The following is a 27364-nucleotide window of genomic DNA, read 5'->3' on the forward strand; positions in this document are numbered from 1 at the left end:
CCAACTTCCTAGATTTGAACACTTCTAATGAGTTGGGTGTCCCAAGAAAACTATCGGTCACTTGTCAATATCAATCGTTGTGGTAACATGGTGTTATAACACTCATCCGGGCGTAGGGTTTCTTGGATAATGTAAGGTGTTGAATTCACCATAAACGCCTTAAATCAAACCGTTAGGAGGAGGTAGTATTGTCTTGGGAGTTCAGTGGTTGGTAATATCAGGGAATATCAATTGGCACTTCAAACAACTCATGAGTTTAAAAGTAAAAGGGAAGAACATTTCCTTTGAGAGGCATGCGACCACCTGCTGTGAAACTAGATAAAGACCAGATTGATAAGCTATTGTCACAGCCAACAACCCTTTCTATGAAACACATCATCCACTGAGAAAGAAAACACAAGTAGAACCAAAGTTGTTATTGTACAATCATGAAAGAGTTTCCATTTCTGTTCATGTTTGACTCTGGAAATGGATGATCTCATCTCAACTGAAATATTTCTCAAATAGAGCAGTAGCAATAGCAAGGGCGTCTCCTTGTGCCTTCACAGGGTAAAGCTCGGTACTTTCTTGCCACTTATTTGAATATGGTATCCACTCTTTTCTCCACTCCAACAAGTTGAAGTCCACTTTTTCTTCTACGCTTCTAGATAGGAGCTTGAAATACATCGATGCTCGTGGAAGATAGTATGCTTCTAATAAGCCACTCCAAAACTTGTTTGCTGAGTGAAGACAAGTGAAATATCAAAATTATTAAATATGAAGTGAAAATGAAGAGGCCGAATTTTCTGATGGAAATAGAGCTTACCATAATCATGAAGTTTACTCTGATTGTACTTTGTGTTGTCATACCACATAGTTATTTGTGTCCTTGCATTCCACTCATACTAAAAAGAAAATACCAAAGGATTAGTAGACAGTAACGAAGAACTAGTTACATTATTAATCTCCAAGATTCAGCAGACAGAATCCCACAGATAAGGACATGTTGTTTGAAGCTTAGTGCATGCTGAATAAATTATAAATGAGAATCCTTTTTACTGGAAGAGAGTTATCTTTTTCTCAGACAAGCTTTTCCATGGGGAGGGCGATGGGGTTGGTCAATCGAAGGGGGGGTACTCGTAGGATTTCTGATAAAAGAATGTAGCTTAGTGATGTGAGTCAATGAGGGGGTGATTTAAGAGTCATAGTCAGGGCTTCGCAAAAAAAGTCCCAAGCTAGGAAAACTAGACTACTAGAACATATACAAAGTCTATGAATTTATTATTTTCACTTGATTGATTCTTTTGCTTTTCTATCACTACAAATTTAACTTAACTTGAGAACTTCCACTCTCATGTTCATTTTCCTGTTAATCAAGTTACTCAAATTGGTAGTAGAAGATATATCTTCATTTAGCTATACTCACCTGCTTCATTTCATCAGAATTCATCGCCAAGTTTTTGGCACTCTCCAGCCACGTTCCAAGTAGAAAATTATCATCAGCTGCTAGAAGCTTGTCAATGTCCTTGATAAGTTGAAGGAATTTCTGACTTTGCAGACTCAACGCTTTAGCATCCTCATGGAGGAAAGCTGATATTGCGTCCAAGTAAACCTGGTTTGCAAGCTTGGAAAGTGATTGTCTGGTTAAATCAACCAAATCGTATCTGTTGAAACCAAATACCCAAGTAGAGGTGATTCTCACGTTTAAGATCATTTTCACTGTGCACATGAGAAGAATAATACATATTCATCTCCTCCAGTGAATGCAAAATAGCTAGAATTTCAGAGTTCAAGGCTTAAGAATTTGTCATTCTATTCTATTGAGCTGAGCATCCTCCCTGTGCCTTTCTTTTTTGTTACAGGATTTTGGGTTTCTTATTTATAATAACTACTCTCACTGTTACATTTTACATTACACTTTCTTTTAATTAGTTCCAAAAAGATCAAGATCTTTCTGTATTGATAGTTCTTTATTCTTAACATTTTCGTTTTGTAATAATAACATGCTCTCATAGGAGTTGCCATGGCATATAGAAGACTACTAGATACTAACAGGGTAGTTTAAGTTATATGTTAAAAGTCTCTCCTTCTTAAACTCCATTCCAACAAACAGCTTTGACAAAGAAATGGACCTTGGGCCTAACTCAACTCTGAAGACAAGCTCATGCACAAGACCACATAAGGAGTTCAATTCCCTTTCCACATCCAGTGTGAGACTCAACAACCTTCATGAAAAACGAAAAATAGCTAGCAGTTCCTATTGATCAGAAAGTGCATGTCATGTACATGAAAGACAATGCAAAGCCCACAAATACATTAAATGATTTTGAAAAGAAATGTTTTGGAATTGTTATAAAAAAGAAGAAAAATAGGTTTGGGAATTTTCAACTTGACTTGTGCTGCCCACTATCTGAAATAGCATATATAAACATCATACCTTTCTTCAAGAGTATTATGAAGTTAATGAAAACAGTAAATCACCATTAATTTCTTATTAAGATATTATAATCCCTGCCTCCCAGTATTTTTATAATTTTGGCGTCCGAGCCGGCTTGCACGCACCTCGGCTAATTCCAAGGGTCCCTGCTAGCTCCCACCATCACAAGTACTAGGTAATTCTGTCCAACAACAGTTGGGCAGATGGGAACAAATCACCAGGTGTTTTTTTTGGGAGCCTTTGCCAAGATTTAACTTGAGACCTCATGGTTCTCAACCCATTTCATTGATACCGTTGGGTGCGCTCTCTTCGTCACAATTCAGAGGCCTCAAACTTAGACACAACAATTAAGGTAAAAGTTGGGATTTTATTATACTTGAAGGTGTTAGAATATGAGTAGGAATAGGAATAACATATAAAATCCTACTTGGAAAAGGATTGTAATGTAGTGTCCTATTAGGAAAAGGATTGGAATGTATTGTCTATAAATAGGGTCTCAATGTAATAATATAGTTACAACAATTCAATAATATTTTTCTCTTATATTTCTCACAGAAGTAAAATGGATTCAGAAGTAGAAATAATGTTGACTTTATATCAATTTGAATTTTCTTTCTTAAAACAGTAATGCTTTTGAAATTATTACAGCATACCTTCATAAAATAATTACTAATATACAGGATCATTTGGAAAGTAGCTCCTCATAAAAGTCGTTTAGCAGCTGGCGTTTAGCTAAAAATATTTTTGATTCTTAAAGGGAATGAAAAAAACAATGCATAAATTATCCAAATAACAGGTTCAATTTGCAAATTTGTACCATAAAAGAGGCTTCTAAAATAACGAGGTAACTGTTAACAGAAAGCCACTAAACAACAGCTCAGGCGCTGTCTTTTCAAAATCACAGACTAGTTCGAAATATTGGTTCATCTAAAGTAAGTGCATTGGAGAAGGAAAATGGGAGAGGTAACACTCATATTGGCAAAGGGTAAAGCCTGCCAATGCAGAATATCAGGCAGCTTGCCTGTGAAAGTTCTGTTGAAGCCATTGGTTGAGTCCACAAAATGAATATCCTTCATGCATTATGGAATTCTGTACAAGATAAGGAACAACTAGTAAGCTGCTTCACCATGAAAAGCGTAGAAGCTGCTTATATGAGCAACAGCTTCTTGCTCAGAAGTGGCTACTCAGATTTGCAGTTTCCCTTGAGAATCAATGTCACCATTGTACAACACTTGGCTTTATAGGGTGCTCTGAGAATTTTGAAGTTGATAATTATATAAGTGGCTTTAATTTTGTTCATTCGACACTACATTTCACGATATCCCTGGCATGGATTGGGAGAACAAGGGAAAAACTTTTTTTTGGTAGGTTGCTTTTCTCTTTTTCTAAACAATATAACATGTCTTAATCTGGATTACACCAATCCAATATAGAGTCTTCTTATACATACAAAGCATTTATACAGTTTTTTAGGCTTCCAAATTGACAAATTTGGATCAACTTTATTGCTAGAGAAGCAAAGATTTTCTTAAAGTTTTAGTTTTCATCCCTCTTTTAAGAGTTGGAATGAATAGTTGGATACACTTTATATATGCCTGCAACAAAAAGGGAATAGCTTTAATGCCTTTACCTATACGTGAGGCTTCCAGAAAGTTCTTTTCCTGCATTAAGGAATAGCTTTAATGCCTTGTTGACATCCTCTGTAGAATACCATAGGTGAGGCTTTGGTAGACTAGAGCTTTTGTCAGAGAAAAGGAACCGTCTATTCCACTGGAACCCTGCAAGTTTTTGCATCCCATTCTGATTGGAAACATCAGTCCCCGAGATATCAGTTCCCGTCTTCCCTGAGGGGTCCCAGTCGGGGAATTTCACAATGTAGTCTGTGTTGTGAAACTACAATTGCACAAGGGAAGAGGCAAGGGTGAGTGAAAGAAACAAATGCCAGTGACAATTCATGAAAACTGGGATGTAAACATTTAGTGCTTCGAAAAATTTTCTTTCAGATCATGGCTTTAATATAGGATTTCTCTCCTCTTTCTCCTGAATAGATTACGATAAAGAAACATGCTTCGATAAGCAATCATGCATACAAGGAAAGAAATTTGTGAAGGATGTTTCCAGTGTACTAGATATGCATTTTCAGTTGAAGACAGAAATTAGCTCTGGACATTCATACAGTTTTCAGTAATAAGATGCTGAGAGTTACAATAAGCAGCTAATTTCATCATAGTTTTAGCTAGAAACATATTGTCTAGTTGTCAGTTCAATGTTGAAGCACGGACAGTTATGAACTTACAGCTATTCCATCAGTGCAGTTGTAGATTGTATGATAAAGGATCTCCCAAGCAGCTTCAATTTGATCATTCACTTTACCATAACGTCTACGAGAATAAGATTTCAACCATCCCTATGCAGCAAAACAAATAACATCTGATGTGAGGATCGGCATTAAGTATAAATTTTGGGCTTTAGGAGATTTAACACAGGTGATGTCGGTGAATACGAGTTTCAAAGACAAATCCACTGCAGCAGGTGTTCTTGAGAAGTTCTGTTCAAACACTGTACCTGCTTTCCTTTTTAAAAACTACTAGTAAAAGTCCTTTTTTACTTTAAGGAGAAAAGAAGACTAGTAGGTATCTCCATTGGCAAGAGCATTCCACTCCCCCGGATAGGAAAAAGAAGTGCACAACCATCACCTTTTTGTTAAAAAAAAAAATCGATAGGAACACAATAGAGGCCTATCAGTTCAAACCTCCTCCTCAAGGCATCATTACTGCTTTTATGTATAGCAAATAGTTTTAGATTAAAAATCACTTTTAATCCAAATCAACATATTTTCACAAGGTTCAAGTTATTTTGTAGTAAAGTTTCAAAAGATCACAGCAGAAATTGACAAAAAGCAAAAGAATATAGTAAAGAACAAGAAACAAAGAGTTTTGGCTGAAAGTTCACTGCAATAGGTCAAAAGTATAGCCTTATGCAACAAATTTGTTATATAACGAGCTCACAAAACGTATAGTCAAAATGGAAAGGGAGATTGAATTGAAAAGGCCTTTACAGTTGAATGAGCAAGATTTATGTGGTGACAATTATCATGAATCCTCGTGATTTCAAATTGACACCAGGTTGTTACCTGAAGTTGAAACTTAGTTCCTCTAAATGCCATTTCGGGCATCAGCTCATAGACAACTGGATTGTGTTCTATTCCTTCCATGCACATTCCAACACCAACCTGCCAAAGAGCATCCGGCAAGCAAAGCAAATAGTAATGGACATACAACAATTTCAAGGAAATGGATTTCAAACTCGATTACTGTTATTTTCGTAAATAAAATCTGTATTCAGTGTTGTGAACTTCCACAATAAGTTCAAACTAAATTATGAACAATCAAACGAAATTCTAACTCTGTATTCACAAATATAAACTTTAACAATAAGTTCAAACCAACTTACTAACAACAAAAATGAATTTCAAACTATTTCAGAAAAAATAGTAAACAAATAAAGAAAGAGATGAATATGGAAGAATCAAGCCCACCAAATTCACGGTGTGTCCTTAAGGAAATTATTCCGCTCAAGTACCAGAGGTTAATGGAATATATCCTCCAAGGATAGAATAATAATAATTCATTTCAGCAGAATAGCGGTACCTCAAATTCTCTGAACTTCGAACTCACTCAACGAAGAAGAAGAAGAAGAAGTAGAAATTCAGAAAATTCGTATGGAAAATCTGAGAATTCAACAGGTATACATAGCCATCAAAGTGTTGCTTTAGAAGAGAAGCAATGGTACAGAAAGGTGCACCTCTTCATGAAGGTGCAATTCTTTAAAAAATTCACAACCTATTAGAAAGGTCATAACCATCTAAAGGAAAAGGTGCCTAATCAAATTGCTCCTTTCTCTTGGTGTCTTTTCGGAAAAACACCTATTCATTTTCCATTCACACCTCTTAAAACCTAACAACTACATCATAGAAATCCAACCGTGCAAGAGGATATAGAATCATAAAAAGTTTAAAATTCTGAATAATAACTTCAGAAAGAAAACAAAGAATAAAATATTTTTACGAAATGCTAGAGATTTTACCATTGTTGAGTTCTCATTTGTGCGGGCATCAATAGGACCAGAGGCCACTGCATCCAACACTCCATACATTTCCATGTTGCCTCCAAAGTTGTGCAGCATACACCTTTATGTGTTGTTACAGGAACATTAGAAAAAGAATTGGTCGATATTCAAGTTTCAATAATCGGGGAAATAACATATTCAGAAACCAAATTATTCAGAGTTGTTTCTACATAGAACCCTCTGATTACCAGATATAAGGAGTGCCATAGAATTGAGAGGATGATTTCCATATTGGTTTGACATCAGCAAATAGATCAAGAACTATCATCTTCCCACGTGGAACTGAATGTAAAAGTGCCTGTTTGGAAGCAAAAAAAATAAAATTAAGCAAGCACAACAGTCAGTGAATTATAAAAAACTGATGGAGAAAATATGTTATTGTCAGGAGTGCGATGTTCCGTTTTGTCCTTTTTGTTGCCAAAAGATTGACTTTACAAATATGGAAGAAATAAGGAGATCATAGTGTCCTTTAAACTGAGTATTTTGTAGCATCAGAAAAATCAGTGCCTTCCAGTCACGTAGGTAACGTGAGCAGTAACTTTTTGTGAAGAGGTACGTAGTCACCACGTAAATGACAGAAAATCTGCCATTAGATGTTCAGAAAGTGTCATTTGGTACTATCCAAGTACACTGTATAACTGAACAAAAAGACCTCCCCATAGTATCTATTTTGTAATGAAAAACATCAAGAGCATGACATTATCATATTAATTTTCTATGATAAGTGATATTATCACATAACTAAAAAGGAGATAAGGAAATGTAAGAACCACACACTCGCATGTACTATAAATCAGAGTTCTTTTTTCTAGTTTTCCCCTGGTTCATCTCACTTGGTTTTGAAGTACATAAGCAGTGACAGAATCAGAATAAAAAAAGGAATTTGGGCAGTGAAATAGTATGAGACATTTAGTAACACCTTTCTGAGTTATAAGTTGTGAAAAATAAGAGAAGAAATATATTGATAACATCATAGCTTGGAAAGCAAGACGCCTATATTTATATGTGTCGAACACTGGCCACTGTGGGACTATATGCAACTAGAGAACTTAGCCTAACATTTAAACTCTAACAAGGACCCTCAAAATCAAATGTGGGAAGATCAACTTGAGTACGCTTATTTTGTAAACACAGAAAAGTAAGAATTTTGCAAAAAAGTCACCATAAAGTTATGGTCGAAGGAATCTTGATGGAGAACAGGAGAAGTTCTGATCGCCAAAATTCAAAGGGAAAGTACATATGAAAATGACCGGAGTAGTAGGTGCAAAAGGTGGTGTGGCTTCAATGGCAACCAATGTGATACAAGTGCAACTAGTTCAAGACCATTCACACGTAGCCAAGCTCGGGAGTTACAAAAACTCCAAGCCATGTTCATGCAAATGGCCGTGTGTACTGTAATCAATTCATCTAAGGGATTCCATGTTTTGAAGTGTGAAAAGGGGCTTTGAAGTGTAAGTTTATTACACTCCAAAAAAAAGTGTAGTAACACTTTTTTTTAATTACACTCCAAAGCCACTCAAGACCAAGGCTAGAATGGTCATTTTCCTTTCATTTTGTGGAGTACTATAAATAGACAATAATAGGGCTATTTCTTGAACTTAGTTCATTCCTATTATTGAAGAAACACAAGGCTTGTAATATTTTGAGAACTTCTCTCTCTTGTTCTTGAGAGTGAACCCAAAACTAGACAACAAAGTGTAGTAACACTTTTGTTGTTCTTTGGCTAGAAACTTGGGGATCTTGAGGTTCATGAGTTCCTCTTGATTCAAGTAAGAATTTGGTGTAAATATCTTTTAGTCTTAGGGTCCTAATCTTCATGTTAGGGTTCTTAGATTCTAGGATATTTTGTGTTAAGTTACTATCCATTATTTTGTAATCATGTTGTTTGTATCTTGATATAATGAAGCCGTGTGGGGCTCTTTCGATTTACTATAGTTATTGCAATCTTGTGTTATTTATCCATCTTGTTGAATATTGTCGTTGTTGCCTTGAAAACCTAGAGAAGCCGAGTGGGGCCTTTGATTCTCTAGTGATGTTCTTGTTGTTCTCTTGATTCTTTGTTGTAAGTTTGATCTTTTGTATCATTTGGTATCAAAGCTCAAGGCTTAGTTTTGTTCTTACAAAACCAATCTTGGGAAGCTCTTACCAAAAAGTGTGTTCTTGAACATTTTGGTCGAAAATTGGTTGTAGATCTACAAAAGATTTTACTTGTTTAGTTTGTTTCTTGTGTTGGTCTCTTCCTCACCAACACAAAAAAAGTGTCTAAATCTAAAGTTGAGCTTAATAAGAAGAGACTTGTTGTGTGAAAACTTGAAGTGGCCTTGAGTTTGACTTGTGTTGGATGTTGGAGTGCCATTGTGGTGTATTGTTGTTCTGTTCTTGAAGGTGTTGATGTTGTGTTCATCTTAAAAGTTTCTCTTCATCCTATGTCTTAAAAGAGCAATAGATTCAAAAAAGCTGCAAGACAAAATTGAAAAAGTTGTTTGTGAGAACACTTGCCACCATCACCTTTCTAGACTTGACAACCACTTTTCCCTTAAAACAAGGAACCTTGTCTTGTGGAACTAGTAAGGTCAAACATCACCTTTTGAGTTTGAAAAAGTTGAAAAGAAAAAAAAAAATTTACAAAACTTTATGTTTCCCTCCAAATAACAAGTCATCCATTACACATGATATAAAGGGACCAAGGCTTCAAGTTGATGAACAACGTATGTGGACCCGTGGCCAATGACATGCTACCATATCACCCTAGTTACTTTTCACATGATAATTAAGCTCAAATTTGGGTGTTCTAGTTTCTAATTATTGATTCCTAGTTTCATCTAATTGACTTGAGAACTAATTAACAAACTAGTACATTTCTACTAGCTTGTCAATTAGTACTTTGAAGCTTTGTGTTCGTGTCAACGTTTGTTTGTGTGCTTTTATCGTTTGAATATGTTGTAACTCTTGGCTCTAGTTCGACGAGAATTCTTTGAGTTTCAAACAAGAATCCATTCCGAACAAGAGCATACTCATACCTTAAGGATTCACGGGTTACTAGCCAATCTACAACACTTGTGGAGCTTGAGTGTGAGTGAACCTAGAGAGTGTACATGTTTGTTGCTTGTGTAGGTGATACCTTGACAATGGAACTTGAGGTTCACCTCAAGTTCCGCAAGAAGGACTTGGGCGTCCAATACCTCCGCTAAATCCAAACCCTCCCTTCCAAGCTCCACTAAACCAAATACCACCTCCACAAAATACAATTCCTCCAAATCAAGTCCCAAACGTCCAAAACCGTCCCGTCCACTTTGAGGAATATGGTACAACGGATTATGAAGGGTATGGAGCCTTTGATGAGGCTTACATGAGGGAAGAGGAGATGAGAGGGGGACGTGTGGATCCAAGAAGATATCGAGGGTATGGAGAAACGGGAAACCGACACCAAGAGAGAGACATAGGCATCAATACCATCAAATTGAGCCTACCTATCTTTAAGGGTGAAAGTGACCCCGAGGTTTATCTTGCTTGGGAATCGGCGTGCGATAAAGTTTTCAAGTGAATGATATCTCGGAAGAGAAGAAGAGTTGTTACGCCATAGCTCACTTTGAAGGTTATGCTAAAACATGGTGAGAATACGTCAAACGGTTTGGTAATGAGTTGATTGATGGACAACCACCACCATGGTTTCGGTTGAGGTATCTAATGAGGCAACGGTATCTTCCCGAAAGTTATCATCATGATGAGTTGCTTGCTAGGTTGTACAATTTGCGACAAAGGAATCGAAGTGTGATGACATATTATGATGAGTTTCAACAACTCATGTTGAAGCTTGATCATCGTGGAGAACAAATTAGTCATAACATCATTCGGTTCAAGTGTGGGTTGAACAAAGAGATCTCCACTCATTTGACACTTCCTAAGTTTGATACCGTCGAAGGTATTTTCCAAGAGGCTCTTGGGATGGAAAGGGAACTTAAAGAGAGGTCGTCGTTCAAAAAAAAGGGACAATCGACCTCGGGTTGGCCAAGGGGCAAGGATATGGTTCAATCCTCTTTGGGTTGGCCCAAAAATAAGGACCAACCCGCCATTACTAGGCTGCCCGAGCCCAAAACAGTCCCCAAAATTCCTCCGAGGCAAGAAGTTCACAAGTATCCTAATCCTAAAGGGTTCCAATGCTTCAAGTGCCAAGGTTGGGGGCATAAAGCCAACGAATCCCCTAACCGACGCAATGTAATCCTAAGGGAAGGTAGATTGTATTTCCATGGTGAAGAAGCGGGTGTTGAAAGAGAGGAAAATGAGGCCGAGCCTCAAGATGGAGAGGAAACTGAGGGTGAGCCACATGATGTTGATGATGGGGAAGATGTTTATCCGCAAGAAGGAGAGTGTGTTGTTCCGAACTTTGTAGTGAGGCGTGTCATGATTAGTAAGGCAATAGGTGATCTTAGCCAAAGGGAGAATCTATTCCATACTAAGTGCCTTATGAAGGGTAGTGTGTGCACTTTGGTGATAGATAGTGGTAGTTGTGCAAATGTTGTTAGTGTTGCTATGGTGAACTTCTTGAAATTGTCCACTACACTTCATACTAGCCCTTATAAGTTGCAATGGTTGAATGAATGTGGTGAATTGAAAGTCATAAGGTAATGTGTGATACGGTTTTAGGTAGGAAACTACCATGACGAAGTGCTTTGTGAAGTAATACCAATGCAAGCGTGTCACTTGTTGTTAGGTAGACCTTGGCAATATGATAGGTCTACCAAACATGATGGGAGGTCTAACCGATATACACTTGAGAGGGATGGCCGAAAGGTCACACTTCATCCACTTTTGCTTTCACAAATGAACGAGCTGCATCAAAGGATGAGGGAATTGAAAGAAAAGGGGAAGAGATCCGAAAATAAAGAAAAGGAGGGGGAACCCGTAGGCTGCCCCAACATCAAATGGAAAAGAAAATATAGTGATGTTGGTTAGAAAGAAAGAGCTCTTCGTGGATCATGATGAGGACACACCTAAGCTTCTTTTGGCACATTGTTTTAACACTAACCCCACTAATTCTTCTATTTCTCCTTTGATTTCTATTGTGTTGCAGGATTATGAAGATGTTTTTCCTAAAGAACTTCCGCAAGGGTTGCCCCCACTTCGGGGTATTGAGCATAAAATTGACTTTGTGCCGGGCTCACAATTGCCAAATAAACCGGCTTATAGAAGCAACCCTACGGACACCAAAGAACTACAACGACAAGTTGAAGAACTTCTCAAGAAAGGGTACATCAAAGAGAGCATGAGTCCATGTGCGGTTCCGGTATTATTAGTGCCAAAGAAGGACGGAACTTGGCGTATGTGAGTGGACTATCGAGCCATCAACAAGATTACGATAAAATATCGTCACCCTATTCCTAGATTAGATGATATGCTTGATGAGTTGAATGGTTCTTGTATATTTTCCTAGATAGATCTTCGGAGTGGTTATCACCAAATTCTTATGCAACCCGGTGATGAATGGAAAACCGCCTTCAAGACCAAATTTGGTCTCTATGAATGGATGGTTATGCCATTCGGCCTAACCAATGCTCCAAGTACTTTCATGCGGCTAATGAATCATGTGATGAAGTCTTTTATTGGAAAGTTTGTTGTTTATTTTGATGATGTCTTGGTATATAGCAAGTCCATAGATGAGCATGTATTGCATTTACAAAGTGTCTTTGATGTGCTTAGAAAAGAGAAGTTGTATGCCAATCTTGAAAAGTGTTCCTTTGGTGTTAATGAAGTTGTTTTCTTGGGTTTTGTTGTTAGTTCAAGAGGGGTTGAAGTGGATAAATCCAAGATAGACGCTATCAAAAATTGGCCAATCCCACAAACCGTTGGTGAAGTAAGAAGCTTCCACGGGTTGGCTAGTTTTTATAGAAGGTTTGTCAAAGGATTTAGCACCATAGCCGCCCCCTTGACCGAGGTCATTTGGAAAGACCAACCCTTCAAGTGGGGTGAAGAGCAAGCTAAGGCTTTTGAAGCTTTGAAAGCTATGCTCATTTCCGCGCCTTTGTTACAATTGCCCAACTTTGATAAGACGTTCGAAGTAGAATGCGATGCTAGTAAAGTAAGCATAGGGGCTATTTTGATGCAAGACTTAAAAACCGTTGCTTATTTTAGTGAAAAGCTCAAGGGTGCTACTCTAAACTACTCCACGTATGATTTAGAGTTGTATGCCTTGATTAGAGTTGTATGCCTTGATTAGAGCATTGGATTGGCAACACTACTTGTGGCCCAAGGAATTTGTGATCCGGACGGACCATGAATCCTTGAAACACTTACGGGCACAAGACAAGCTTAACAAACGGCATGCCAAATGGATTGAGTTTCTAGAAACCTTCCCTTATGTTATTCAATACAAGAAGGGTAAGGACAATGTGGTTGCCGATGCCTTGTCTAGAAAACATGTACTTGTGTCCACTTTGTCTTCAAAGTTAATGGGTTTTGAGAGCCTAAAGGTATTGTATCCCGAGGATCCTCACTTTGCTTCTATTTTTAGGGAATGCAAAGAATTTGGTAGGGACAAATGGGTTTCGGATAGGGGCTCAAATCCCTATGCCAAGTTTGATGGTTACTTGTTTAAAGGTAGACGAATGTGTGTACCTTCTAGCTCTTGGAGAGAGTTTTTTGTGAGGGAAGCACACGATGGCGGTCTAATGGGTCATTTTGAGATTGACAAGACCCTCGGGATATTGGAGGAGCAATTCTATTGGCCTAGAATGCATAAGGATATGGCTAGGATTTGCAGCCAATGTGTAGATTGTAAGGGAGCCAAGTCTCGGCTCCTCCCTCACGGGTTATATACCCCACTTCCCACTCCTTTACGTACTTGGCTTGATATATCTATGGATTTTGTGTTAGGATTGACGAGGACTAGACGAGGTAGGGATAGCATTTTTGTTGTAGTTGATCAGTTTTCTAAGATGTCACACTTCATTCCTTGTTCAAAAAGTGAAGATGCGTCAAGTGTGGCTTCTTTATATGTTGAAAATGTTGTCAAATTGCATGGTGTTCCGAGGACCATTGTAAGTGATAGGGACTCTAAGTTCCTTAGTCACTTTTGGAAGTCAATGTGGGGTAGGCTTGGCACTAGATTGCTATTCTCTACATCTTGCCACCCACAAACCGATGGTCAAACCGAGGTTATAAATAGGACTTTGGGTTCTATGAAATGATCAATGGTTAAAGGAAAAATGACTTCATGGGAGGACCACCTACCTTTGGTGGAATTTGCATACAATCGGGTTATACACTCAAGTACGGGAATGACTCCCTTTGAGTGTGTATACAGCATCAACCCCCTCACCCCTTTGGATTTAACTCCTTTGCCAAGTGATTTTATGATTAGCATAGATGGAAGCAAGAAGGCCGAAGCCATGAAGAAATTGCATGAGAAAGTGAGGCAAAAGCTTGAGAAGAAAAATCAAGAGATTGCTAAGAAAGCAAACAAGGGGAGAAGAAAGCTTATTCTTGAACCGGGTGATTGGGTTTGGGTACACCTTAGAAAAGACCGATTTCCTTCGGAAAGGAAAACCAAGTTGCTGCCGAGAGGTGATGGTCCCGTTCAAGTACTTGAAAGAATCAATGATAATGCCTACAAAATTGACCTTCCTCCGGAATAGCACAACACCTTCAACATATGTGACCTCTCTCCTATTGCCACAGTTGAGGATGAACATCCACCGAATTTAAGGACAAATTCCCTTCAAGATGGAGAGGATGCTACAAGTGCAACTAGTTTAAGGCCATTCACATGTAGCCAAGCTCGGGAGTTACAAAAATTCCAAGCCATATTCATGCAAATGGCCGTGTGTGAGTGTGCAATTAATTCATCTAAGGGATTCCATGTTTTGAAGTGTGAAAAGGGGCTTTGAAGTGTAAGTTTATTACACTCCAAAAAAAAGTTTAGTAACACTTTTTTTAATTACACTCCAAAGCCACTCAAGACCAAGGCTAGAATGGTCATTTTCCTCACTTTGTGGAGTACTATAAATAGACAATAATAGGGTTATTTCTTGGACTTAGTTCATTCCTATTATTGAAGAAACACACGTCTTGTAATATTTTGAGAACTTCTCTCTCTTGTTCTTGAGAGTGAACCCAAAACTAGACAACAAAGTGTAGTAACACTTTTGTTGTTCTTTGGCTAGAAACTTGGGGGTCTTGAGGTTCATGAGTTCCTCTTGATTCAAGTAAGAATTTGGTGTAAATATCTTTTAGTCTTAGGGTCCTAATCTTCATGCTAGGGTTCTTAGATTCTAGGATATTTTGTGTCAAGTTACTATCCATTATTTTGTAATCTTGTTGTTTGTATCTTGATTTAGTGAAGCCGTGTGGGGCTCTTTCGATTCACTATAGTTATTGCAATCTTGTGTTATTTATCTATCTTGTTGAATATTGTCGTTGTTGCCTTGAAAACCTAGAGAAGCCGAGTGGGGCCTTTGATTCTCTAGTGATGTTGTTCTTGTTGTTCTCTTGATTCTTTGTTGTAAGTTTGATCTTTTGTATCACAATGAAAAGAGGCGCAGGTGCCACCAGAATGGGCACCTAAAATACTCGCGATCACAGGAAAGTGGTGCATTGACGCTGAAACAACCATCGGAAATCACAAAAAATTACCATAGAAAAGCACAGTGCCACTAAAGCAGTCACAGAATATAGGTGTGGTGCACTGCATAGAGTGATCACCAGAAATAAGGAGTAGTGCCTCCAACAATCAATAGAAACAAATAAGAATAGCTAACTAGGAAAGGAGTATTGTAAAAATATGAAAAGAATCAAAAACTTTGCCCGTGCAAACAACATAAGATTGCTACCCACCAAGCACAAGACCAGAAGCTACTTAGGTTTTCAACCAAAATCGCAGAGGCTGATAACATATGAGCAAATAAGAGAAGAGAAATGATGTAGTGATGAATGGATAATCTGAACACAAGAAAAACGAAGGACCCATTTGGCCATAGATAGTATTCACTATATTCCAGAATACATTTTCACTTCATTTCGGAATACTTGTTTGGGCATAAATAAACCATATACAATATGAAGTTGCATTTGGAAAACACCTCAACACTGCTTTTGGTTTCACTTTTTGCACTTCTTAATTTTTTTTTTCAAAAAAATTCTAAATATTTCCCAGTTTTCATAAAATTCTAATTTTTTAAAAATTTATTCACTTTTATATTTTTTTAAAAATACATTTGAATTCTAAATATTAACTCCAAAATACTATGACCAAACACAACTCCAACTCTATTTTCAACTTCAAAAATTCCAAATAAAGTGAATATGTTTTTTATTTTCATGTTCAAACGCCTACTAAGTATCAAATTCAGTACATATGATTATTGTCAAATGTGGAAGATTACACACCTAAACATTTTACCGATCAAAAGATAACTCCGTTCTAAAATTCTAAAGATAGTGTAATACAACTCATCAAAAATTACAAAGCAATCAACATAACATGGCAGTTTGACCATGTCATATAAGGAAATGAGATTACTTTCTCTACAGAACTATACCTCCATCTGTGGTGGCTTCCAGTATTTGGAGTCAGAATAAAATAGCCAGCCCTGCACATTGTCAATCAAATAGAAGTTCGTTCATGACTTCATGCAGCAATCTAGAGACACAAAACTAACATTTAATGTAGACTAGAGCAAAGAAGTCAATCACAAGAATAATTTGTCTCAAGACAAATCTTTATACAAATACCAATACCAGGTAAACGGATTCAATGACAAATAAACTCTCATTCACCATAAGATCCAAACTTAATGACATACGAACTTTTAATGTAGACTATGTTGTAAGGGGAGGAGTGCTGGCAAATCAAGAAATCTAAAATTCAGAACATAAAAGTTGTAAAGATGAGGATGTTGTGATGGATTTGTGGCCATACTAAGAGAGATAGGATTGGAAATGAAGATATCTGCGAAAAGGTAGGAGTGGCCTCGGTGGAGGAGAAGATGCGGGAAGCAAGGTTGAGATGGTTCAGACATGTGAAGAGGAGATATATGGATGCTCTAGTGCAGAGGTGTGAGGCGTTGGCTATGGATGGTTTAAGGAGATGTAGAGGTAGAGCGAAGAAATATTGGGGAGAGGTGCATACAAATATCTTAATTTAAGCAAATTGAGGCATGATCTTAGATAGGAGGATGCGGAGGACATAGATTAGGGTGGAAGGTTAATAGGTAGGAGACCGTTGTCTTACTTATCTTCAAAAACTAGTAGCCATAGTATTGGTCAGGGAATTTCTTGTCCTTCGATGTATGTTATTTTCTGTTGTTTCTTGCTCTTCGATTATTATATATTTTGTTGCAGTCCTAGTTCTTTTTTCTTTTCAAAACTTTGACATGCTCTTTATAATATTTTGCAATGATTCTTCACTCCTGTTATTTCTTTACCTGCTTTAAATATTTTTCCTTGAGCCGAGGGTCTATCAAAAATAGTCTCTCTTCCTCCAAAAGTAGGGGTAAGATCTACGTACACTCTGGTAAGATCTACGTACACTCTTCCCTCTCTAGGTCCCACTTATGGATTACACTGGAATGTGGTTGTTGTTGGTCTTTTCCGTATCTGTTTGAATCAAATTAAAGCTTCGGTTAAGAATCTCAAGTGTATAAAATATTGTTTATGACTGATAGATCCCACCCATTGGTAGCCAATTGGCTTATCTTTCCTGTTCTATCCCCCGCCCCGCTCCTTAAACCCCCATTTCTTTAAGTCTGATTTTTCTTCTTTTTGAAATTTGAAAGAATAATGACCTGGATGTTTATCTACCTTCTACTGAAGCCTTTACCATATTTTCTCGTCTTATAAAATAAAAATAGTTAAGTTGAGCAATGGAGTAACAGCTAAAGTTGTTATCATACGATCAGGAGGTTACGGGTTCAAGCCTTGGAAACAACCTTTGGTAGAAATGCAAGGTAAGGCTGCCTACGATACACCCTTGTGGTGGGGCCCTTTCCAGGACTCTGCGTATAGCGGGAGCTTTAGTGCACCAGACTGCCCATTTTTATAAAATAAAAACAGAGGAATTGAGCTCATGTTTCTTATGTTTTTAACTTCCAAACAATTTTTTCTGAACTTCTTGTTTTAAGATGCCAAACTTACAACAGCACAATAGAACTCATTAAATAAATCAGTAGCCAAGTATGATTATTAGTGGTGAGAGTAAGAAGTATACTTGCATCAACCACACTGCATTGTTATTTGCTTTTGACATTGCTTTGTACACAGCAGACCCAAGAGACCAAATATATGACGGATCGTCAGTAGGTGGAGTGTTCTCGTTGAAAGTATCACTGTGTAAACATGCCACTATCAGATTTTGAATCATAAACCAAAAGTTGAAGTGAAACTTTTTATTTTCCTGTTCAAGGCAGTAAGAGTAAGCCTTGAGTGGAAGTTAAAAGGATTCAAAATCCGATGCCCTAAAACAGCCAGATAAGATCCCAAAGCTGGGCAGTTTATGTCAAGGACGAGAATGTCTCGACTTATTTTGCAGGACCCTGTTACAAGTTCTACACTTAAATGTGATCAAAAAACATTGTGACCCTTCAATTATTACTAGTACTTACAGGCTGCAAGAGGTGATGATTGTACATCTAAGGGCATAACATACAAGTAGGGTCATTGTCTTTTAAGTTACAAATCTTTTCTTAATTGTCTTCAAGTTATAATTTATGTATCTTTATAGCCCTATATCTCTCCTAATCTTATTAACAGAATTTCAGTTCAATCTACAGAGCAATAAGAAACCCGAAAACATACAAGTATGTTGTAAGCGCCCAAAAGAGAAATAATTAATTACCCTGCTTAAGCCTTTATATAAACCAAGAACTGAAGCCAAATAATAAGCAACACAAATTGTAAACCAGATCAAAGTGAAAAAAACTGAACTATTTTAGTGCAGTCTTCAAAGTGAAAAATGAAACTGCTTGTGAATTAAAGGCAATTAATTAGGCCAGATGAAGTAGTTTAGTGGAATGATGGAATACCAGTTGTAAATATCGGTGATGTCTCCGTATTCTGCAGTGAAAATACAGAAGATGAATCACAAAAGAGTCAGTTAAGATGAATCGACACCAAATGTCCAATTATAACTGCAAAACATTGACTCTGTTTTTATCAAAGAGAATGCCCGGAAGTGGACCTGCATCGACTTTCCAAACAAACAATATAAATAAGGATTCATGAACTATAACCAACAATATGACTATATCACTGTTATTGGGAATTTGGATCACGCCCTATTCTTCCTAAATATGAACATCACAATAAAACTAGATCTACTACACCTTATTTACTTCTTCCTTCGCAGGAATTGAAGTTAAACAGATATTTTGATCAATTGAGGCACCTTATACTGCAGTTGGACTAAGATATAAGCACTGGGAGGAAAAGAGAGAGAGAGAGAGAGAGAGAAGAATTGGATGTTGAAAGTCAAACTAGTTTAGGGGTTGGAATTAGATCACCGGCATTTTTTTTTCTTTTATTTTCTTTTTCTTGTGGAAGGAGGCCCCAAGTGGAGCAGAACAGTATTCTGAACTTTCTTTTGGGGAGCTGAGTGCTAGGACTATATTTACAATATTCATACACTGCCAGAAAGCAAAAATAAGCAACGCTTAGCACATACTATCAACAAAAACAGCAATATTCAAATATTTTGAGCTCAATTGATGTCATTAATGACCATTGAAGTCTAATGGTATATCGATTATTGGCAAGACCACCACCCTCATCGGCTTTCTGATATTTATGCCAAGATGCTTTTTCCTTTAAGTTGTATCTGTCAGAATTAAAAAATGCATCAAGCACTTTATGCATTTTCCCCTCCCTACCATATTTTCTAAATTTAACTTAGTGCAAAATTTATCAAAACCATACAATGAAATTCATATTAGATTTGTTGTCCGAAAATGGTTGTGTATCAAGGATAGAAAGGAAACAATTTATGCTTGAAGAAGCAAATAGGAAAAAGACAGAAACCACATTTTATATAAGTTTTCATTAGGGCATGACTGATAAATACAAGTGCTAATTCATGATAACTTGTGATTTTGAAGGTACAAATACAAAGCATGCCATCATCTAATTTTGGAGTGAGCATACAAATGAGCAAATGCTGAAAACTGGACTCATCTTATACGACTAGTAGATTCCAGTAAACCCGTATATACCAAATACAAAAATCCTCACAAGGAACAAACTATGCTGCCTTTTCCCAAAAAATAAAATAAAACAAACTCATGCTCCCATAAAAAATTATAACAGACTGACAGAATATAACTTCAGAAGTAACATAGCACAGATACAACATAAATCCCTAGGGACTAGGGTCCTAATTCCTGGGAAGGTCCCAACAGATATGTAGTCAGGGAGTTCATCTTCCTAAAAAAGTGCTGATTCAAGCTCTTGCTATTTAACTCTTTTCTTGGAAAGTGCTCAGTCATGTGCTTGTCATGAATGTGAATTTTGCTTTTCTCTAAGCTTCGTCGTGTTTATGTGTTCTAAATGTACCAGGAAGGCAAGAGAATGTCAACGACTGTTTCAAATTCCTTGCATCTCTTAACTTAATTTAACTATATCGTTCTCTCCAATTTTTGCAGATTTCCAGGATATTCTAAGTTGGAAAATTTGTTTGTGAAAATGCGGACATACAAAATTTCCTCAAAGTTGGTGTGGTGTCATGTCTTCATACTGTCATTTCACTTCTGGACAAGATTTCAAAGTTATAGAGCTGTGGAGAACTCATTGGTTTCCCCAGTGAAGTACAGTGGCATGTAATTTCTCGTATATTCTTTTTCTATCCATTAGTTCATTTAACATAAAATTGGAAACAGATAAGTGCAATATGTTAAAAAGTTTTGGCTCCTCAAAATGGAAAAATATAAAGCAATAGAACAAGAATAAAAAGAGGTTAGGAAGTTTTACAGAAGTCGAAATCCTTTTACATTTTTCATGACCAAACAACCTTTATCTCTGTTCTGTTCATTATAGGAGACTCGTTTGAGCAGTTCAACTGAAAGCAGAAGTATAACTCACCCTCAAACTGTTTCCGAATAAATGCCTCTCCAATTTCAATAAATAAGGGATCGGAAGGAGCAAGGAGAAAAGTACAACACCATCGACGGTCACCACTAACAGTGTTCCTAAAAAAAGTATAAACTCCATCAGGTTAAAAAAGCAAATCTTCCCCAGGATCTGAAAATAAATGTTTTCAGCCAAGTTAGATGTACTCTTTTAGGAGGCACTTCAGAAACATGGAAGATTAAAATTACCAGGATAGAGTTTTTACTTTAAGAAAGAGAAGGCTCATTATCACATATAACATAAAGTGAGTCCTCAAATTACTCCAACCTCTTCAAGACTTCAACACAGAAAAAGGCTCACCGGAATTTGTAGATTGCTCTATACGAATTTAAAATTGGAAAACTCTTGTTCATTTTTAGATAATAGAAGAGAAGTTGGCCATAAATTTAGAGGACAGAGGTAACACACTAAAGGGGGTATCTCACTAGCTGTCATAAGCTTATCATCCAGCAAACATCACAGAAATCGAACTTTGTTTAGAAACATGTTGAATAGAAGGTCTAGAACTTTGCATGGAGAGTGAAACGATGGGAAAGAAAGAGATTCTGAAATATTTGCATATTCTCAAAACAAAAACAATGTTATGAAAAGGACAGCAAGCTGGAAATGTAGCCATTTATATCCAAAAAAGTTAAAAGTAGTGCTCTATCTGCTCAAAGATTTATTCCTATTTGACGTCCTCTATTTTTTCCAATGAGAACTTTGCAACAACAACAACAACATACCCAATGTATTCCCACCTAGTGGGGTCTGGGGAGGGTAGAGTGTATGCAGACCATACCACTACCTCAGAAGAAGTAGAGAGTTGTTTCCGATAGACCCCCGGCTTAGGACCGATAACAGTATAACAAACACAAAAGATAAGCACATATAAACTAGTATGGTACGCAGAACAAACTAACAGTATAACAAACACAAAAGATAAGTGCATAATAAACTAGTACGGGATGCAAAATAAACTAACACCACTGGCCTCAAAATAATACTACAACCACAACACTACGAACAAGAAACTCCAGACACAAAGGAGCGCTCCCCTACTATTACCGACGCACTCTCACCCCCTAACCCTCTACCCTAATCCGCATCCTCCACACCTTCCTATCAAGGGTCATGTCCTCCGTAAGCTGTAACTGCTCCATATCATGCCTAATCACCTCCCTCCAATTTTTCTTCGGTCTACCTCTACCCCGCCTAAAATCATCCATAGTCAGAGACTCACATCTCAATGCCAGTTTCCATCTTAAAATGTTGGATAATGAGAAATATTTAGAAAAAAGTAGCAATAAAAGTGATGTTTCATATGCCTTCTCAAAATCAAAAGGAGGTAGGCAATTAAGGCATAAAAGGAGGATGGCCACCTCTTCTCACATGCTATGGTGGCACAGAGCGGCCTCACATGAATTCAGTGGAAATGGAGAAAGTTACCCAATTATACTAGATCATATGTGATACAATATATTATCCCTTCTAATAAATATGATCTAAGAGGAAGGGCAGGAACAGAAACATTTATGGGAAACAATAAGCTGGAATTGAAGTTAACTGATACTTCATACTTCAAATTAACATACCAGTCTCCAAGCCTCGTAATATTTGCAGACGGGAATATCTTTTTTAATGCAGCTGGAACATTTCCAGAGAATGATGGAAGCACTAGCAGGCATAGAAGAAAAAATAAAGACAAGTAAAATTAACTTAAGCAATAACATTATGCATTGAAGAAGTAAAGAACAGAAACACCTCTTGCTTAATTGGACCATCAGGCTAATAGAAGCCATTGTCTGCCAATCAGAAATTGGACATAAAGAAGGCAAAATAGATGAAAAAGTCCTTTGAAACCAAAATAATGCCATACCTGGGGTCATGCCCAACTCTTGCATGCGAGATAATATCTGTTTCTGCAATGCTAACTGAATATTTAACCAGTTTTGAGATAAAGGCCCACCCCATCTGCAGTGGGATATAACTTTGGAGTGTAAATATCCAGAAATGGAACACAATACACTACAGAGAGCAGCCCACAGCAAAATTTGAAGCATAAATCCCATGAGGGGCATACTACAGATGAATTCAGTCACATCTAGTCTTTCTTACCTCAACATAAAAATGGTAAGACACAATGGCAAAGGATAATAGGCTACTAGAAAAACATGGAGATGAATCAGTTTAGCTTCGCAAAAAATTGAGGCACAAACGATTTTTCGAGACAACATTGGTAGAAAACTAACTTGAATATGAATCCCATCAAAAAAAAAATTAAGAACCAGAGGTCGCAATATGATGGAAATTTTTTATAGGTAGACCTAACCTATCACCTGCTGACCATTCAATCGTATAAGAAAAATTGCATGAATCGATCAGATGACAAGTAAATTTAGAATTCATTATAGAACTCACTTAGATGTAGTGGAAAAGACTAAAATAGGTCTGTCAACACATCAGAAATATCCTCCTTTCTTAGGCACTACACCCTTAACTTTGAGCGCCATATACGAAAGTTCAAAGTCAATTTGCCGCATGACATTTAATTCACAAAATCTTTACAAATTATATCCCTTGCCTCACAAGATACCTGAACCAGACAATATTTGTTACAATATACAGTTTGACAGCATTGTGGCTGGAAATCCCTTAACTGAAAGACAAGTTAGAAGTAAAGGATGGATTATGGCACTCACGCGTGTAGGTTTCCCATGCGAGCCCAAGCCAGGAAAGCAGGTCCACCAAAGAAATCATTTAGATCTCGCGTAGTAATATTATAATCCTGATCATAAACAAACATGAACAAGAAAATGTTTATATGTGTCTTATAAAGCAATATCAGACTGTCATGAGCTATAACTAACCTAGCACAGTGGTATTTGTCTCTTACACACTATCAGTATTAAGAACCCCAAGGTACACATCAAGCAGATATAATCTCTGTAGCAAACATAAGATATGGACAAAGTGACCATAAAAGAAGTAGGAAGGTAACACTTTAGCAGATATTGGCAAATTGCTTTTTAGCACACAAATAGAACAGTCAAGACTGTCAAGAACGGATCTTGGGCCTAACTCAACCTCAAAAGCTAGCTCAAGAGGTGAGGATTACCCAAGTCCATATAAGCAAACCACTAGTCTATTCCCTAACCAATGTGGGACTTTTACCCACTCTAACAAAGACTTAGTAGCATCAAGGTTAGATATTTTCAGTAAATTTCAGAGAAAATTGATGATCTGATGGCAAATGAAACCTTAAATACTTCGTCACAAAGAATAAACATTGTTAATAAACTTTATCTGAAATAGTTCCTGAGCCTGGCCTACTTCATAGAAGTAGATACAAGACAGAAGTGCTAAGATTAGCAATATGAAAACAACGCATGGGTTAGCAAAAAGATAGGTCTAACTGATTCCCCTACCATACACACAACTCAGGCCCTTGCTCAAAGCCAAAGGTATCAAACAGTTTGTAGGAATTTCCTCATTTAATATCACGTGGTAACTGCCATGGCAACAATCATGGACTAAATAAAACTAGTTGAACCCACAAATTCAAAGCTATAAACATACCAAGAAAACTTTTTGCCAGATAGCTTCTTGTCCCGTAAATGCTAGAGGCAAGTTGATTCCTTGAAGTGCCATCCAATCAATCTCTTTCTCCCATCTTTGCCAATCCCACCAAACAAATGAATCTGTATGGAGAAGTAGAAATATGCCAAAGCTGTTACACTAGCAGCATCTTAAAAGTACCAATAAGTAGAAATACGATAAGCTGTTATACCAGAGGCATCTCCAAAATATCAACAGTAAGCATCCATAATTCATAAATAGAAAAATCAAAATTCTCTTAATGTCAACACTCAACAGAGTAGACTTATCAAGTAAAAGGGTTTTCAATCAAGCTCAACTCAACTGAACAGCTTAAATCTTCTGGAATAGTTCACAAAAATGGCTGAAATCGCAAGGTATCTACAGATCCATCGTGTCTTATAAATGCTTTGCTTTATAAAATTAACATTCTTGATTGACATGACTTCAATCTCCTGATAAGTTGTCCGTGACCAGAGTTAGACTGGTTACAGCCTTAGAAAATATAAGGATGACAAACCGTCAACTAGATCTGTTTATCTTCTCTATTTTGCTCTTAGGACATCGTCCTCTAATAAGTTCAGGCAAAGGAGAGAATTTTCAAAGAGAACCTTGGCATTGCATAAGACATCCAAATGAAAGTCCTCAAACACCACACCGCTGACATACACAAGCATAAGTTTCTTTAATTATGCACAAGCATAAAAGGGAGGATTAAGGAACATCATGAATGTGGTTTCATCGTCCTATGATTAGATGAAAAAAGGAATGAGTTCTAAAGAGTACAAGGAAAAATAGCTAGAAAAGAGAAAGCAAAAGAAAACATCAATTTCACTTCTGAAAATACAGAGAGAAATTGCAGTGGCGTAACGCTTTGGATATCAGAAGAAAGATGCTCACACTCTCTAAAAGTCAGCTAATACTGCACTATGTTCTCCATCATTTATGTATTGGTGGAAGACCTACTACCAGTATTTCGGCGATAGTGTCTGTAATTGCACTTTATTATGCGATAACATTTTATGCATAAAAGGTTCTTAGGGGAGGAAAGAGAGAGAGAGTTGTCTGCTTACAGCTGGATGTGACGACATTTTGATAGTAGTTCCATGGTACTGGCCGTTGGATCATCACTCCCTCCGCTTCTACGAGAGGCAGTGATCCTGGCTTGGGAACTGAAGCTAACTGAACACCCCCTGTCTTGTCCCATGAAATATGAGCTCCACACGTATACTTTAAATACCAGTGTAGCCCCGATGTGATTTCAACGGCAGTAGTTCCTTCAATCCTAAGAGAAAACAAATTAAAGATAGATTCATAACCTAATTTAAGCCACTTTCAGACTAGTGATTGAAGCAGAACTAGACGTGGAATCACATGTTCAATTGTATCACTGCATTGGATAACAAATTTATAAATATTATCTTATCTTCTACTGTGAAAAGAAAATCTGGACTACGGATGCCAAAAGCTATGGCAATCAACTATCAACCCTTGGGACATAAAAAAAGGGCAGCCCGGTGCACTAAAGTTCCCGCTATGTGTGGGGTCCTTGGGACATAGATATATCATATTCAAAAGCTTGAACCGATTACGAAGAGTGCTAAATGATATCAATAAAACAATCTCTTTAGGATATTTCAGAAGAAACTACTTGCAGATATCAGCAGCCACCTGGTATGGAGGCAAAGTTGGTAATATTATGAACCAAGGAGTTAAACCAAAAAATAACTAATTAAATAACATGCATCTGGAAGAAGAAAATTAGAAGTATAAACTTTCATTGTCTGCTTAAAGGAAACTATAAATTTTCTACGGTCAGAAAGATAGACATCAAAAGTAACATAATAAGATCCTTGTAACCATTCGTTTACATACAAAATCTCAGGTGAACTTCTGCTTGAACTCTTGTAATTGGTTATACAAAAGCAACTTCTTCCACCACAAAGATCCTACATTTACATATGAAATGTCACGTATAAATTTCAATTGCTCAAGTAACAAATCAGTTCGGCAAGAAAAATGTCCCAGCAACAAAAATATACAAATATAGAAAATCCAAACTTACAGCAGACTAAGACTATTATTCAACATCATTAGGAAGAAGAAAGCTATGTGAAGCCACTTAAATACAACTTCTTACCTTTATTTATTCAAGACATAGATTATTGTATCCTCATACACACAGTGATCATAAAGTAAGTATCATTTACCAATGCTGATGGTACTAACAAGTGTTACAGCAGTAGTTTCTTCCCAAAATTTGTACCATTAGGTATCAGATTCAAACCCCCCAACAGAGACAAAAAAAACATTAGATGGTTTCTTTTAATCTGTCCTAGCAAGTATCACCAGGAATTAGTCGAGGTGCGCGTAAGCTGCCTTGGATACCACGGTTATCAAAAAAAGAAAAAGTAGTACTGCGTGCTTTGAATTTATCAGTGAACCAATGAAAAGTTCACAGAAAGCACATATACTGATCCCATTTGTGCTTATAAGCATAAAAGTCTACTAGTTCTTCAAGAAAATGACATTATCTCAGCAATCTTGAACATTAATCAATAAAACCAAGAAAAGCAGTAAACTTTAAGTTAAAGAAACAAAAATGGATAAATGAGAGAGACCCAGAACTGGAAAAAAGGCAAGGGAGATAATAGTACAGTACCTTGGAGACAATCTTAAATTCAAAACTGTGCAGATGGGTTGGAAGTAACCTCTGCAAAACACCCTTAGCTGCAGATTCTTGAACTACAGATGGTGCCTTTTTGCTATCCAAACGCCTTAACACAGACTCTATTGCATCTGATCCCAGTGCTGCTGTACATAGGAACACATAAAGAATTGATAGTATAAACCAAGATTTTAAATTTATCATTTTCTTTTCTTTGTAATTTGGAATTAGCTTCAGAAATGTGCGCAATTCTTGCTGATCCTATAATACTGTAATTTGTGTCTTTGTGTTTGTAAGAACACTGGAATTTACAAAGTTAAGGTTTACTATGGTGGGGATTTGAATTAAAGAATTAGACAGAGAGTGATAATTTTGTTTAGTGTTGTTGGTTGTCTCATGTCTGCTTCCTCGACAGATAATAATGAAGAAGATTTCTTTTTAGATTAATTATTTAATTAGAGGACAAT

The 27364-nt window shown here is 37.1% G+C and overlaps 1 protein-coding gene across 6 annotated transcripts; it reads right to left on the reverse strand.

Moving 5' to 3' along the window:
- Positions 1–205: 205 nt before the first annotated feature.
- On the reverse strand, positions 206–27364 carry LOC107839602 (alpha-N-acetylglucosaminidase). 6 transcript variants are annotated; one of them, XM_047397715.1, is made up of 20 exons: positions 26892–27337; positions 26105–26178; positions 25303–25514; positions 24212–24333; positions 23335–23420; positions 22512–22606; positions 22228–22309; positions 20606–20712; positions 18559–18589; positions 17745–17862; positions 16078–16128; positions 6733–6842; positions 6503–6605; positions 5550–5648; positions 4713–4823; positions 4047–4309; positions 2112–2204; positions 1406–1643; positions 806–884; positions 206–719 (listed from the first exon to the last, which is right to left on the reverse strand). In XM_047397715.1, exons 1-20 carry the CDS (start codon positions 27099–27101, stop codon positions 484–486), a joined length of 2520 nt encoding a protein of 839 aa, XP_047253671.1. In that variant the 5' UTR covers positions 27102–27337; the 3' UTR covers positions 206–483. The 6 variants fall into 6 exon arrangements, with proteins under 6 accessions (XP_047253671.1, XP_016538641.1, XP_047253677.1 ...); XM_016683155.2 differs by lacking the exon at positions 2112–2204 and having other exon boundaries at positions 26892–27364; XM_047397721.1 differs by lacking the exon at positions 26105–26178 and having other exon boundaries at positions 26892–27030.

This window comes from Capsicum annuum, chromosome 1 (assembly GCF_002878395.1).
Source record: "Capsicum annuum cultivar UCD-10X-F1 chromosome 1, UCD10Xv1.1, whole genome shotgun sequence".
Classification (NCBI taxonomy): Eukaryota; Viridiplantae; Streptophyta; class Magnoliopsida; order Solanales; family Solanaceae; genus Capsicum; species Capsicum annuum.

Bases quoted from the DNA above. Each gene is read 5' to 3' on its own strand.
- LOC107839602 (XM_047397715.1), bottom strand. From the start codon at position 27,101: ATGATAAATTTAAAATCTTGGTTTATACTATCAATTCTTTATGTGTTC. The intron at 23,421-24,211 runs GTATGTTTATAG...GTTTATGATCAG, and splicing joins TCTGGCAAAAAGTTTTCTTG to GATTATAATATTACTACGCG. The intron at 6,843-16,077 runs GTATAGTTCTGT...GCTTCCAAACAG, and splicing joins GGAAGCCACCACAGATGGAG to GCACTTTTACATTCAGTTCC.